This window comes from Actinia tenebrosa, unplaced genomic scaffold (assembly GCF_029948245.1).
Source record: "Actinia tenebrosa isolate PJP-AT-01 unplaced genomic scaffold, QUT_ActTen_1.0 PGA_scaffold1__47_contigs__length_23844297, whole genome shotgun sequence".
Taxonomy (NCBI): domain Eukaryota; kingdom Metazoa; phylum Cnidaria; class Anthozoa; order Actiniaria; family Actiniidae; genus Actinia; species Actinia tenebrosa.
In genome coordinates, this window is record NW_028292578.1 from 21,345,928 (window position 1) to 21,360,556 (window position 14,629).

Consider the following 14,629-nt stretch of genomic DNA (forward strand, 5'->3'; position numbering starts at 1 on the left):
TTTAAATAATAGCTGATACCAAAAACATGTCCTCAGATGCGCACGAAGCTACAACATATCGGAAGCTTGCTTCACAAAATATATATGCATCAACTGTTAGTTACATAGATAAACTCACCAGTTTTCTCAGCTTATGCTCACAGGTAGCTGAGACTGTTGCCGCACAATCACAAAAGCTTTTGGATAACTTTTCAATGACTTACCTAGTTGGCAACTTGGACCTAGATACTGACTTAGTAATAAAATACGCATTGTCGTAGGGTTAACCAATAATTTTTTTTTTTCCAAAAAATGGCGTCATGCGAAAGGGCATAATATAGTCTACACAACTACCTCAGAGAAGATTCACCGCAACTCTTCCAAATACTCCGCATGGTGAAATGTTTTACATTTTTCCATTGCTTATGATAGAAACGGCATACGATTGGATTAGGTCCAAAACTCCGACAGCTAAATGACACGCACGGAGACTATTATGGGCCGGCAAACCGAATGTAGTGACTGTTTCGGCCTGAGGGCCGAAACAAAAAACGGAGCCCATTTTGTAGAGCGAGCTCTTCTACAGGAAGCCAGGGCATTTATTGGAACAGGTGTGAAGGGGAGTATAGGGGCGAAATACTCTCCCTCTTATAAAACATACCAGAGTCGTGTGCATAAAACTATAAATAGGGGTAGGGGCCTAGACTTTATAAGAGGAGAAGGTTGGGCGCTATAGCCCCCTGCCCTCCCTCTCCGGATAATTGACGTGTTTAAACGCATTTTAAACGCACTTTGAAAACAGAAAATTTGGACGCCTTGACGACGTCATGTTACAATTTTAGTGAAAATTTTTAAAAACATTATAATTTTATAGAACACTTAAACAACCTCTGGGCTGATCAAAGTCAGGGCACCGCTAACTCACAGATCGAAGTGGAATTTAGATTATCAGATTATCCAGGGGAAAAACGGGGAACCTGGAGAAAAACTTTGGAATCAAGGGAGAGACCTATAAAAATTCCATTCACATGTGATGCAAAGTCTAGAAATCGAACCCGAGACCCCAGAAGTGAGTAGCCAGTGGACTGACGCTACTCCATCCCAGCTCGCGGATGTTCAAGGCAACATTTTTAGTAGGCAGTGATGTTTAGTGACCTAAAATTTTATTGTGCACATATTTTAATGATACTGATAACATTTAATACTTAAATGAGACGTCCGGGATGTTCCGAGGCCGAGAACTGGTAACGAACGCGTACCAACAAAATTTTGGGCCGAATCTGGTGGCACTGAAAAGTATTTGTTTTTGTGCATTTCGCTACCAGATCTCGATTAGCACGTGCATGATACTAATAATACCCATAGTTTTTAGTACGCACTCCAAGCATGCCTAACTGAAGGGCCCTCTATAACATGCAACTACAATCAATTGCATTTGCACAGGATTTCAATCAGCTGATAAAAGTTTTTGAATCTCATTATTTTTATCTGCTCCAAATGGTTTTTTAAACACTGGCCATGGCCACCATGGCGTAAGCCAGAAAGTGTTCTATTAAAAACTTGCAATTCAGCTGATGAAAATTCTGCACGAGACAGGAAATGACGTTAAAACCAAGCAATGGTCCCCTTCAAAGTTCCCTGCACCATCTTGAAAGGTAACCCTGCCTGTGCATTGAAGCGAGGTCGGCGCTGTCCATGCAATGATACAGACCTTTTTAGATCACCTTTTTAGATCACCGCTGTTCTAACTTCGATGCACAGGCACGGTTTCCCTTCATGATGGCGCAGGAAGCTGTGAAGGGGACTATTGTTAATTCATGGCTTTGACTTACAAGCTACAAAGCAACAGCAAACCAATCACCATTGCAGCAGTTTCCACAGCTAAATTAAACATGGTGTCCCACATATCAACTATTCTTACCTTAACAATTTAAATAAATGTATTCTATAATTCTATATAATCAAATTCCCATGATCTACCAGAATTTTAAATTCTGACTTATATCTCAAGTTTTGAGCTGCTGGGAATACATTAACTATGGGTAAGTTATCTGAAGTCACAACCATGAATGTTTAACAACAGGTGAGCAACCCTTAATAACGGCCTGGCCTAAAATAACAATTTATAATAAAATTCTAATAACCACTTAATGGGAGGATGGCTCCACTGGCTCGCTACAAGTGCTTTTCAAGAAAATCATAACAAAGGAGTAATAACATGAAATATGTAATGACTAGAATAAAATTCCCTAATACAGGTAAAATTGTATCTATAAAATGTATATATTATAACATATGATTATGACTTTTTGGAGTTGACTAGGTGGCAATTTAAAATATGCAACTAGCGACTGTTTAGTCAAAACACGTCAAGATAAGTCCTTAAACCAAAAGTGATGACGTCTATTGATAGTAAAGAATGAGAGGATATACATACTCTGCTCATTCAATACTCTACAAGTCACATTTCTTTAAAATTCTAGAATTTAGAACTATTATATAAATATGATATTATATTTATATGTCAGGGTCCAGTCATATTTAGAGACTGAGGTGGACAGTGAATGGACTGATCCCCAGTATGCTTGAGTGTCCACCCAAACAATGGGTAGTTTATCCCAATGCGGAACAGAATGTCCGACAAACAATCTCCAATTCATAAGATTTTTTAGTAGTTATGGATTTTTTCTTAATGTACCTTTAGAATGCATTGATTCTAAAACAGACATTTACAATTTTTAGCAATCCTGTCTGTTTCATGCTGTATACAAAAACCACATTTTAGCTAGCTGGTCGGCTGGCCGGCTATAAATTTAAAGAGGCTATTTGATCCATATATCTCATACTCATTAATGGTTTATGAGCTCATCGACCAACCAGTGTGCAGTAGTTTGAAACCCCCATCAAATACAACCCCACCCATTTCAAAGTTCTAGTCATTGAAATATTTCAAAGTCCTACTACTCAGACTTTGAAATATTTCAAAGTACTAGAACTTTGAAATAAAAACAAACATAACAAAAAGAGTATAAGATGTTGTGTCAAATACTCGTCACTGTATTCTATCTGGGTTTCAAAATCCTCGTGGCATTTCAGCAGCCTTGGCATTCTATTGGGATTTCAAAATCCTTGTGGAATTTTAAATGCTGAGGAGTAGTCAAGGCATTTGAAATGCCACGAGGATTTTGAAACCCCAATAGAATACAGTGACGAGTATTTGAAACATTACTTAGAATCATATATTAACTATGTTAGAATAAAATAGAAAGGGCAAATAGACAGGGCATCGATAACAACTGATAATGCAGCAAATGTCATCAATGCCCATACATGTTCTTTCCACTGTTTATATCCACTCACGCTCACTATGTTGTCAATTGTTGCCCAATCCACAAATAATACTTCCGATAATTACTCTATGAATACAGGCCGCTTTTTAATGATAGGCCTCGTTAAGTCCCTTAAGACAATATCAAATTTTATTTTTCACTTGTTCCTTAAGGTGACTGCCTACTTTTGCAAATTGAATTTAGCTTTTCTTAAAACATCGATTTTCCGAATTGAAATTTAATGCTGATTCCAAATCTGGAAAGAAAAATAGGGTGTCTGGAGCTCGCTTTCGAGATAATCAGCATTTAATGGAAGCCTACGCACTAGCTTTTGGAGTAAAAATTGCACCAACGGAAGTGATTAGAAAAAAAAAAAAAGATTCATAAGATAATAGTTATTTGCAGACTATGTGATTGCACGAATGAAGGCTATTCAATCCTTCTACAATAATACATGGATATTTTCGACAAAAAGACAGAGAGTTACATTGATTTGTCATATTTTGTAGTTTCGGTGCTCTTAAAAAATCTCATAAAGTCGAACGAAAAAATCCCTACAAAAATCTATTTTTTCACATGTTCCTGATTTAAACTTTTCCTAAAATGTTGATATAACCTTGATTATTAGAAGTTTTTTCGAATGAGCAATCAAAAAATGGGGCCCTTTGCAAAATTTGAGGGTTTTGCCCAGTTGAAGCTCAAAACGCTCATGGTTCTTCAATAAAATCTTGTAGATTTTTCAGCGGTTTTTGAGCGCGCGCGCTCATGGTGGGCTCAATTCGAACGTTTAAAAGTAGGCAGCCAACCTAATTTTTTTTTAAGGAGGCTTTCTGATCCATATTTAGGTAATTTAGACAGGGCATCGATAACAACTGATAATGCAGCAAATGTCATCAATGCCCATACATGTTCTTTCCACTGTTTATATCCACCCTCACTCATTATGTCGTTAACTATTGCCCAATCCACATGAACTCTTCCAGTTGTTATACTAAAACAGTGGGAAAATAATTTCTTAAGGGATTCCCTGTTACTCCTTACCTCTTCACCTTGCCTCCTTTTATCTTTTAGTTCCTTATTGTATTCTTCAAAATATTCCTGTGTAATACTATCAAGTTTATTGCACATACTTACAATAGAACATTTCTCACCATCATCCTCTAATAAGTAGCCACCATTGTCAAACCTAGTATTACCGTCTAGCTTTCCCTGCTCTTGCAATTCCTTGAAAAGTTTGACTTGCTCTTCGTGGTAATCCTTGCGAACTGCTTTACTGGGGTTAGTACTCCCTTGTCCCCTTTCTTCCTCTTGTACTTTTTTTGGAGATTTGCTTTGATCTTCTAGTCGGCAATTGGACTTCGCAGGGCGCCTTCGTCCATCTTTACGATCTGGATTGCTTATGTTTACTCTTATACAAAAACATTGTTTTGCCTTTTTTATGCTTTTGTTAAAATGCTTTGGCAAGTCTTCTGGCTTTTTAAAGAGTTTTTTCATCTTGCTCTTGAGAAGATTTTCAAATTCAATTGGTTCTAATCCAAATTTCTTGAGAGCTGGCGCGTACTTAAGCTCCTCGGACATTGTAGATTATGATCATCACCACACGATCAACAGTATTTTTTCCCCTCTTGGCGCTGTTTGTTTTTCCAAGGGCGCTAGGGCAAAAATTGGTGGTTTTTTAGCCGTTAGACGACCGTTATATTGGTGTTTTTTAGCCGTTAGAAACTGTTTAAACTGTTACTCTTCTGTTATGTGCTGGCTCAGAGGAGGAGTGACTACTATCCCATAGTGCTTTGCGATTGTATATTTTTAATATGGCGGCAAGTTGCTGGTATTGCTTCATGCCAACATGCCATATAGTCGCCCATACATATAGTCGCCCTTATACGTTCGTCCACATAGTATCCCATATAAGTAGTGATCAACTGTCCCTGACAACTATTACCTGTCCCTAGCTGTGGTCACCTGTCCCTAGCTGTGGTCAGCTGTCCCTATCTGTGATCAGCAGTCCCTAGCTGTGATCAGCTGTCCCTAACCCTGATCAACTGCCCTTTAGCCCTGGTCAGCTCTCTCTACCTCTGATCACCTGTCCCTAGCTGTGATCAGCTGTCCCCATCTGTGGTCAGCTGTCCCCAGCCCTGATCAACTGTCCCTAACCCTGATCAACTGTCCCTAGCTGTAATCAGCTCTCCCTTGCTGTGATCAGCTGTCCCTAGCCGTGATCAACTGTCCCTAGCTGTGATCAGCTGTCCCTAGCCCTGATCACCTGTCCCTAGCCCTGATCACCTGTCCCTAGCCCTGATCAAATGTCCCTAGCCCTGATCAAATGTCCCTAGCCCTGATCAACTGTCCCCAGCTGTGATCAACTGTACCTAGTCCTGATCAACTGTCCCTAGCCATGATCAACTGTTCCAAGCTGTGATCAAGTGTCCCTAGCCATGATCAACTGTCCCTAGCTGTGATCAGCTGTCCCTATCTGTGATCAGCTGTCCCTACCCCTGATCACCTGTCCCAAGCCCTGATCTGTCCCTAACCCTGAAGTTATACCGGGGTAAAAAAGTTTTAGTGAAATTTTTTTAAAAACATCATAATTTTATAGAACCCTTAAACAACCTCTGGGCTGATCAAAGTCAGGGCACGGCTAACTCGCAGATCGAAGTGGAATTTATATTACCAGATTCTACAGGGGGGAAATGGAGAACCTGGAGAAAAACTTTGGAATCAAGGAAGAGACCTATAAAAATTCCATTCACATGCGAAACAGAGTCCAGAAATTGAACCTGAGACCCCAGAGGTGAGAGGCCAGTGGACTGATGTTACACCATCCCAGCTCGCGGATGCCCAAGACAACGTTTTTAATAGGCAGTGATGTTTAGTGACCTAAAATTTTATTGTGCACATATTTCAATGATACATACAGGCTCTGATAACATGTAATACTTAAATGGGACGTTCGGGATGTTCCGAGGACGAGAACTGGTGACGAGCGCATACCAAACAAAATTTTGGGCCAAATCTGGTGGCACAAGTATTTGCTTTTGTGCGTTTTGCTACCAAATCTCGATTAGCACGTGCATGATTATGATTACACCTATAGTTTTTAGTACCCCATTTCAAGCATGCGTAAATGCGCTTATCATGGCCACTTACATGGCATTTACTTAACTCTTAACTCTTATTTCTTATAATATATCTTTCATTCACATATTATTTTATCATAGACTTTTTAAAATCCATTCAATTATAAATTAGCATGTGATCACAATTGGAAATTGTTAAAAATGAATCAATAAGTGAATTTAATATCATATCATATCATATTTTACCTAATTTGTTGTAAAGCATCATTGAGCTCACGGAAATGGCGCTATATAAATGTTTATTTATTGTTATTATTATTTATTATTATTATAACATGCAACTACAATCAATTGCATTTGCACAGGATTTCAATCAGCTGATAAAAGTTTTTGAATCTCATTATTTTTATCTGCTCCAAATGGTTTTTTAAACACTGGCCATGGCCACCATGGCGTAAGCCAGAAAGTGTTTTATTAAAAACTTGCAAGTCAGCTGATGAAAATTCTGCACGTTACAGGAAATGACGTTAAAACCAAGCAATGGTCCCCTTCAAAGTTCCCTGCACCATCTTGAAAGGTAACCCTGCCTGTGCATCGAAGCGAGGTCGGCGCTGTCCATGCAATGATACAGACCTTTTTAGATCACCTTTTTAGATCACCGCTGTTCTAACTTCGATGCACAGGCATGGTTTCCCTTCATGATGGTGCAGGAAACTGTAAGGGGAATATTGTTAATTCATGGCTTTGACTTACAAGCTACAAAGCAACAGCAAACCAATCACCATTGCAGCAGTTTCCACAGCTAAATTAAACATGGTGTCCCACATATCAACTATTCTAACCTTAACAATGTTTAAATAAATGTATTCTATAATTCTATATAATCAAATTCCCATGATCTACCAGAATTTTAAATTCTGACTTATATCTCAAGTTTTGAGCTGCTGGGAATACATTAACTATGGGTAAGTTATCTGAAGTCACAACCATGAATGTTTAACAACAGGTGAGCAACCCTTAATAACGGCCTGGCCTAAAATAACAATTTATAATAAAATTCTAATAACCACTTAATGGGAGGATGGCTCCACTGGCTCGCTACAAGTGCTTTTCAAGAAAATCATAACAAAGGAGTAATAACATGAAATATGTAATGACTAGAATAAAATTCCCTAATACAGGTAAAATTGTATCTATAAAATGTATATATTATAACATATGATTATGACTTTTTGGAGTTGACTAGGTGGCAATTTAAAATATGCAACTAGCGACTGTTTAGTCAAAACACGTCAAGATAAGTCCTTAAACCAAAAGTGATGACGTCTATTGATAGTAAAGAATGAGAGGATATACATACTCTGCTCATTCAATACTCTACAAGTCACATTTCTTTAAAATTCTAGAATTTAGAACTATTATATAAATATGATATTATATTTATATGTCAGGGTCCAGTCATATTTAGAGACTGAGGTGGACAGTGAATGGACTGATCCCCAGTATGCTTGAGTGTCCACCCAAACAATGGGTAGTTTATCCCAATGCGGAACAGAATGTCCGACAAACAATCTCCAATTCATAAGATTTTTTAGTAGTTATGGATTTTTTCTTAATGTACCTTTAGAATGCATTGATTCTAAAACAGACATTTACAATTTTTAGCAATCCTGTCTGTTTCATGCTGTATACAAAAACCACATTTTAGCTAGCTGGTCGGCTGGCCGGCTATAAATTTAAAGAGGCTATTTGATCCATATATCTCATACTCATTAATGGTTTATGAGCTCATCGACCAACCAGTGTGCAGTAGTTTGAAACCCCCATCAAATACAACCCCACCCATTTCAAAGTTCTAGTCATTGAAATATTTCAAAGTCCTACTACTCAGACTTTGAAATATTTCAAAGTACTAGAACTTTGAAATAAAAACAAACATAACAAAAAGAGTATAAGATGTTGTGTCAAATACTCGTCACTGTATTCTATCTGGGTTTCAAAATCCTCGTGGCATTTCAGCAGCCTTGGCATTCTATTGGGATTTCAAAATCCTTGTGGAATTTTAAATGCTGAGGAGTAGTCAAGGCATTTGAAATGCCACGAGGATTTTGAAACCCCAATAGAATACAGTGACGAGTATTTGAAACATTACTTAGAATCATATATTAACTATGTTAGAATAAAATAGAAAGGGCAAATAGACAGGGCATCGATAACAACTGATAATGCAGCAAATGTCATCAATGCCCATACATGTTCTTTCCACTGTTTATATCCACTCACGCTCACTATGTTGTCAATTGTTGCCCAATCCACAAATAATACTTCCGATAATTACTCTATGAATACAGGCCGCTTTTTAATGATAGGCCTCGTTAAGTCCCTTAAGACAATATCAAATTTTATTTTTCACTTGTTCCTTAAGGTGACTGCCTACTTTTGCAAATTGAATTTAGCTTTTCTTAAAACATCGATTTTCCGAATTGAAATTTAATGCTGATTCCAAATCTGGAAAGAAAAATAGGGTGTCTGGAGCTCGCTTTCGAGATAATCAGCATTTAATGGAAGCCTACGCACTAGCTTTTGGAGTAAAAATTGCACCAACGGAAGTGATTAGAAAAAAAAAAAAAGATTCATAAGATAATAGTTATTTGCAGACTATGTGATTGCACGAATGAAGGCTATTCAATCCTTCTACAATAATACATGGATATTTTCGACAAAAAGACAGAGAGTTACATTGATTTGTCATATTTTGTAGTTTCGGTGCTCTTAAAAAATCTCATAAAGTCGAACGAAAAAATCCCTACAAAAATCTATTTTTTCACATGTTCCTGATTTAAACTTTTCCTAAAATGTTGATATAACCTTGATTATTAGAAGTTTTTTCGAATGAGCAATCAAAAAATGGGGCCCTTTGCAAAATTTGAGGGTTTTGCCCAGTTGAAGCTCAAAACGCTCATGGTTCTTCAATAAAATCTTGTAGATTTTTCAGCGGTTTTTGAGCGCGCGCGCTCATGGTGGGCTCAATTCGAACGTTTAAAAGTAGGCAGCCAACCTAATTTTTTTTTAAGGAGGCTTTCTGATCCATATTTAGGTAATTTAGACAGGGCATCGATAACAACTGATAATGCAGCAAATGTCATCAATGCCCATACATGTTCTTTCCACTGTTTATATCCACCCTCACTCATTATGTCGTTAACTATTGCCCAATCCACATGAACTCTTCCAGTTGTTATACTAAAACAGGGCGAAAATAATTTCTTAAGGGATTCCCTGTTACTCCTTACCCCTCCACCTTGCCGTCTTTAATATATTCCTGTGTAATACTATCAAGTTTATTGCACATACTTACAATAGAACATTTCTCACCATTATCCTCTAATAAGTAGCCACCATTGTCAAACCTAGTATTACCGTCTAGTTTTCCCTGCTTTTGCAATTCCTTGAAAAGTTTGACTTGCTCTTCGTGGTATGCCTTGCGATCTGCTTTACTGGGGTTAGTACTCCCTTGTCCCCTTTCTTCCTCTTGCATTTTTTTTGGAGATTTGTTTTGATCTGCTAGTCGGCAATTGGACTTCGCAGGGCGCCTTCGTTCATCTACACGATCTGGATTGCTTATGTTTACTCTTATACAAAAACATTGTTTTGCCTTTTTTATGCTTTTGTTAAAATGCTTTGGCAAGTCTGTTCCCTCCTCAAAGTGTTTTTTCATCTTGCTCTTGAGAAGATTTTCAAATTCAATTGGTTCTAATCCAAATTTCTTGAGAGCTGGCGCGTACTTAAGCTCCTCGGACATTGTAGATTATGATCATCACCACACCATCAACAGTATTTTTTCCCCTCTTGGCGCTGTTTGTTTTTCCAAGGGCGCTAGGGCAAAAATTGGTGGTTTTTTAGCCGTTAGACTCCGTTATATTGGTGTTTTGTTAGCCGTTAGAAACTGTTTAAACTGTTACTCTTCTGTTATGTGCTGGCTCAGAGGAGGAGTGACTACTATCCCATAATAATAATAATAATAATAATAATATAAAAACTTGTAGAGCGCTTATACAAATCTGTTCTAAGCGCATTGAAAATAAATGATGATGAAAAAAGTTAAAGAAAAAACTATGTTTTGAAAGCTAATTTGAATAAATAAGTCTTAAGTTGTGATTTGAATGAAGCCAAATTTGTAGTGTTTCTTATTGATGACGGGAGCATGTTCCAAAGTTTAGGGGCAGCAACAGTAAAAGAAGCTAGACCATAAGATTGAAGATTGTAGGATTTGAAGTTTAGAGCCAGATGAGAAGACGATTGCGTGAAGGTTTATAGGTGGAGATGAGATCTTGGATGTAGACAGGAGAGAGATTATGCAGGGCTTTGAAGGTAAGCAAAATTATTTTAAACTTGATCCTTTCAGCCACAGGAAGCCAGTGTAAATCAATGAGGACAGGAGTTATGTGATCATGTTTGCGCGACAGGGTGATGAGACGAGCAGCAGCATTTTGGACAGCTTGAAGCTTGTTAATGAGATTTTGGGGAAGGCCATACAGAAGAGAATTACAGTTATCGAGTTTTGAAGTGATAAATGCGTGAACAAGTATTTCTGTGGTCTTGGAGGAGATAAATTTTCTAATTCGAGCGATTGTATATTTTTAATATGGCGGCAAGTTGCTGGTATTGCTTCATGCCAACATGCCATATAGTCGCCCATACATATAGTCGCCCTTATACGTTCGTCCACATAGTATCCCATATAAGTAGTGATCAACTGTCCCTGACAACTATTACCTGTCCCTAGCTGTGGTCACCTGTCCCTAGCTGTGGTCAGCTGTCCCTATCTGTGATCAGCAGTCCCTAGCTGTGATCAGCTGTCCCTAACCCTGATCAACTGCCCTTTAGCCCTGGTCAGCTCTCTCTACCTCTGATCACCTGTCCCTAGCTGTGAAGGGGGGAGTCGGGTTCTCGGTCTAGAAGGGAAGAGGTGAGGAAGCATGAGGGTAGTGCGAAAGTATCCAAATTAAATCCTGTCTCGCTTCTTTCAAAGCAAATATTTACTGAGCGAGTTTTCTTTGAAGCTCCTCTTTTGCTTCTTGGTAGATCTTCCTTCGAGATTCCTCGGACAAATCTTTGATGATTGTTTTTTTGTTTCTTATGTCCATCTTTAATTTCTCGTACTTTTCCTCTTACTCCAGGTGATAATGCAGCAAATGTCATCAATGCCCATACATGTTCTTTCCACTGTTTATATCCACTCACTCATTATGTTGTTAACTGTTGCCCAATCCACAGATAATTCTTCCAATTACTCTACGAATAAAGGCCGCTTTTTAATGATAGGCCTCGTTAAGTCCCTTAAAACACTATCAAATTTTTCATTTTTTTTTTTATCTAATCTTTTTTCAAAGAGGCTTTCTGATCCATATTTAGGTAATTTAGACAGGGCATCGATAATAACTGATAATGCAGCAAATGTCATCAATGCCCATACATGTTCTTTCCACTGTTTATATCCATCCTTACTCATTATGTCGTTAGCTGTTGCCCAATCCACAGACATTCTTCCAATTATTATTGTAATACAGGGTAAGAATAATTTCTCAAGGAATTCACTGTTTCTGTTTGCCACTTTTCTATCTTGTCTCCTTCTTTTTCCATGATTATTTAGTTCCTCAAGGTATTCTTCAATATATTCCCGTGTAATACTATCAAGTTTGTTGCACATACTTACAATAGAACATCTCTCATCATTACCATCCTCTAATAAGTAGCCATTATCGTCCCACAAACTGTGTAGTTTTTCCTGCTCTTGCAATTCCTGGAAAAGTTCAGCTTGCTGTAGGTGATATTCGTTGTGATCTGACTTACTGGGGTTAGTACCCCCTTGTCTCCTACTGCGTTTCTCTTGGCGATATCTTGGAGATTCCTCTGAATGTGGTAGTCGAAATCTCTTGAATGGTATACATAAGCGAAATCGGTTGGCGATGCTTCTTCGTTTATCTATCTTCTCTGGATTTATTATGTTTGCTCTTATACAAAAACATTTTGTTGCCTGTTCTATGCTTGTGTTTGGCAAGTCTTCTGGCTTTTTAAAGAGTTTTTTCATCTTGCTCGTGAGAAGATCTTTAAATTCAAATGGTTCTAATCCAAGTTTCTCGAGAGCTGGCGCGTACTTAAGCTCCTCGGACATTGTAGATTATGATCATCACGACAGTATTTTTTCCCCTCTTGGCGCTGTTTGTTTGTCGTCACGCGTCAGCTGTGGTCATGTGACCCTGGGTGGAACCAAACTAATTCAGACACAGGCCGCCCAAACAAGGTTCCTGTGTATGGTTTATAAGGGAATGTATGGGAGTTATGATAAAGTTACGAAAATAAAATGTTTCACTCACATTTTTGTCTCAAAACTTGCTGCAGTTTTTGCTTGTACTTTGTTCAGTCTTCTGGCGAAGTTTCAGCGCGATTTGAGGCCGTTTAGTGTTTTTTTTTTTCGAAATCTGCTCTTCTCTTTAAAATGAGGTGTACCCAAAGAGCTCACCTTGTCGGTCGACAACAACGCTCTCGGTCGTTCCGCACGGTTAAGATCGGGAGAATATTTGCATAACAACATCTTCAATGTCATTGTGTTTATGCAAATGTTCCGAACCTGTCCCGAAGTTAGCATTGTGGAATGCCCGAGAGCCTTGTTGTCGACCGATATTGAATTAATTATTTCTAGCGGGGTGAGCTCTTTAGGTACACCTGGCCTCACTTTAAAAAATGTTTTCTCCAAATTTTGGATAGGACGAGCTGTAGAAATTTCACTACCATTTAGATAAAGCTCTGGTCTATTGATGTAGGTGATTTAAAGAAAAAACTTGGAGCGGTTTTGAAGGAAAAGGCGAAAATGTGATTTTTAGCAAAACTCTCATTTTTGAGGTTTACAAGTAAAAAAACATTTATTCAATGAGTTTTTAAGATTTGATGCTGATTTTTCGTAAGGCTCATCCGCAATACTTGGAAATTCATATATATGCTTCAAATTTTGGATCGAATTTTCATGCGGTGTTATAACTTTTTTTCTTCCCAAGACTTTCCATACAAATTTATACACAGACTGCAATAGTACAAGATGATAAGATTCTAAAAATTTCAGAAAAATCGTACCTGGGGATGAGGAGAAAAAAGCCAAAAACCTAAAATAGCACTGTTTGATTTTTGGCCGTAATAAGCTAAACATTTAAAAAATCTTAAAATAATATACACTGTTAAAATCTAGGATAATCCAAGCACATTATTTGAAAAATACAATTAAATTGACGCAATAGTTTTGGAAAGGGAGCGAGAACAAAATTGTCCAACATTCGCTCTGAATTAGTTTGGTTCCACCTTAAAATCAGATATTGAAATAAAACGTATTTTAGTCTAATAATATGAAATACGTTTCCAAGTTGGAATATTAATTACAAAATAGTATAAAATAATTTATTTGTATGAGCCTGCCAAGCAGACCTCAGTTGGCGCCGTTTTTACTCTTCCGTCACAAGAACAAATGCTTAGTTTTATATTTGACCGTCGCGCTTTTTATACTTTTCTAATTCTGTATTTAATTGCAATCAGGCCTACCAATTGATCTCGATTTCTCATCATCACTGGTTACTATATTGATAAGCAAAAATATCGTAAAAATAGTTTATCAGAGACCGAAATTAATGCATTTTGTGGATATCATGGGACTCCGTTTATATTTCATAGATTCACGATCCAAAAATATTAAAACTCGAATAATTTTAAAACTGAATAATGAAAATCTCTGAAACGTTCTAACCTTGAAGACTACCATAGTATGTTTCAGATAGTGAACTCCGTTTCTCCGGGTCTGGTCAGATTACGCCAAAAAATAGATTTAAAAAATAATCACATGACGTCACTGTGCCTTCAGGGCGTTTCCGATGGTCACGAAATACACACGATTTAAAAGTTCCATCTATCCCTACACTTAGTATAAACTCATATTTGGCCAAGGTATATCTGGTGCCGCGCAGTTTGCAATACAAGTAGAGGAGTCGTGCTTCAAAATTATTGTATCGAGCCACCTTAACTCCTCTACGGGCGAGAGAAGGAAAGGAGACTACAGAAATCGTGTAGAATGTTATTTGAGCATGCGCAGCGGTTGCTAAGAAACTAACTCGTTCACAAGCTCACTCGTTTTATAAATGGTTTCCGGTTCCGATCCGAACACGATTGCCGCTTCAAAACAAAACACGTTTTTACAGTCAT

At 37.8% G+C, this 14,629-nt stretch overlaps 2 protein-coding genes across 2 annotated transcripts; both read right to left on the reverse strand.

Annotated features, from left to right (window-relative positions):
- Positions 1-1,125: 1,125 nt before the first annotated feature.
- LOC148910082 (uncharacterized) lies at positions 1,126-5,076 on the reverse strand. Its single transcript, XM_089033310.1, has one exon. It carries the CDS (start codon positions 4,884-4,886, stop codon positions 4,083-4,085), a length of 804 nt encoding a protein of 267 aa, XP_088889436.1. The 5' UTR covers positions 4,887-5,076; the 3' UTR covers positions 1,126-4,082.
- Positions 5,077-6,176: 1,100 nt separating this feature from the next.
- LOC116289895 (uncharacterized) lies at positions 6,177-12,585 on the reverse strand. Its single transcript, XM_089033170.1, has one exon. The coding sequence runs from the start codon at positions 12,558-12,560 to the stop codon at positions 11,676-11,678; it is 885 nt and encodes a 294-aa protein (XP_088889296.1). The 5' UTR covers positions 12,561-12,585; the 3' UTR covers positions 6,177-11,675.
- Between the last annotated feature and the right edge of the window lie 2,044 nt (positions 12,586-14,629).

Bases quoted from the DNA above. Each gene is read 5' to 3' on its own strand.
- LOC148910082 (XM_089033310.1), bottom strand. From the start codon at position 4,886: ATGTCCGAGGAGCTTAAGTACGCGCCAGCTCTCAAGAAATTTGGATTA.
- LOC116289895 (XM_089033170.1), bottom strand. From the start codon at position 12,560: ATGTCCGAGGAGCTTAAGTACGCGCCAGCTCTCGAGAAACTTGGATTA.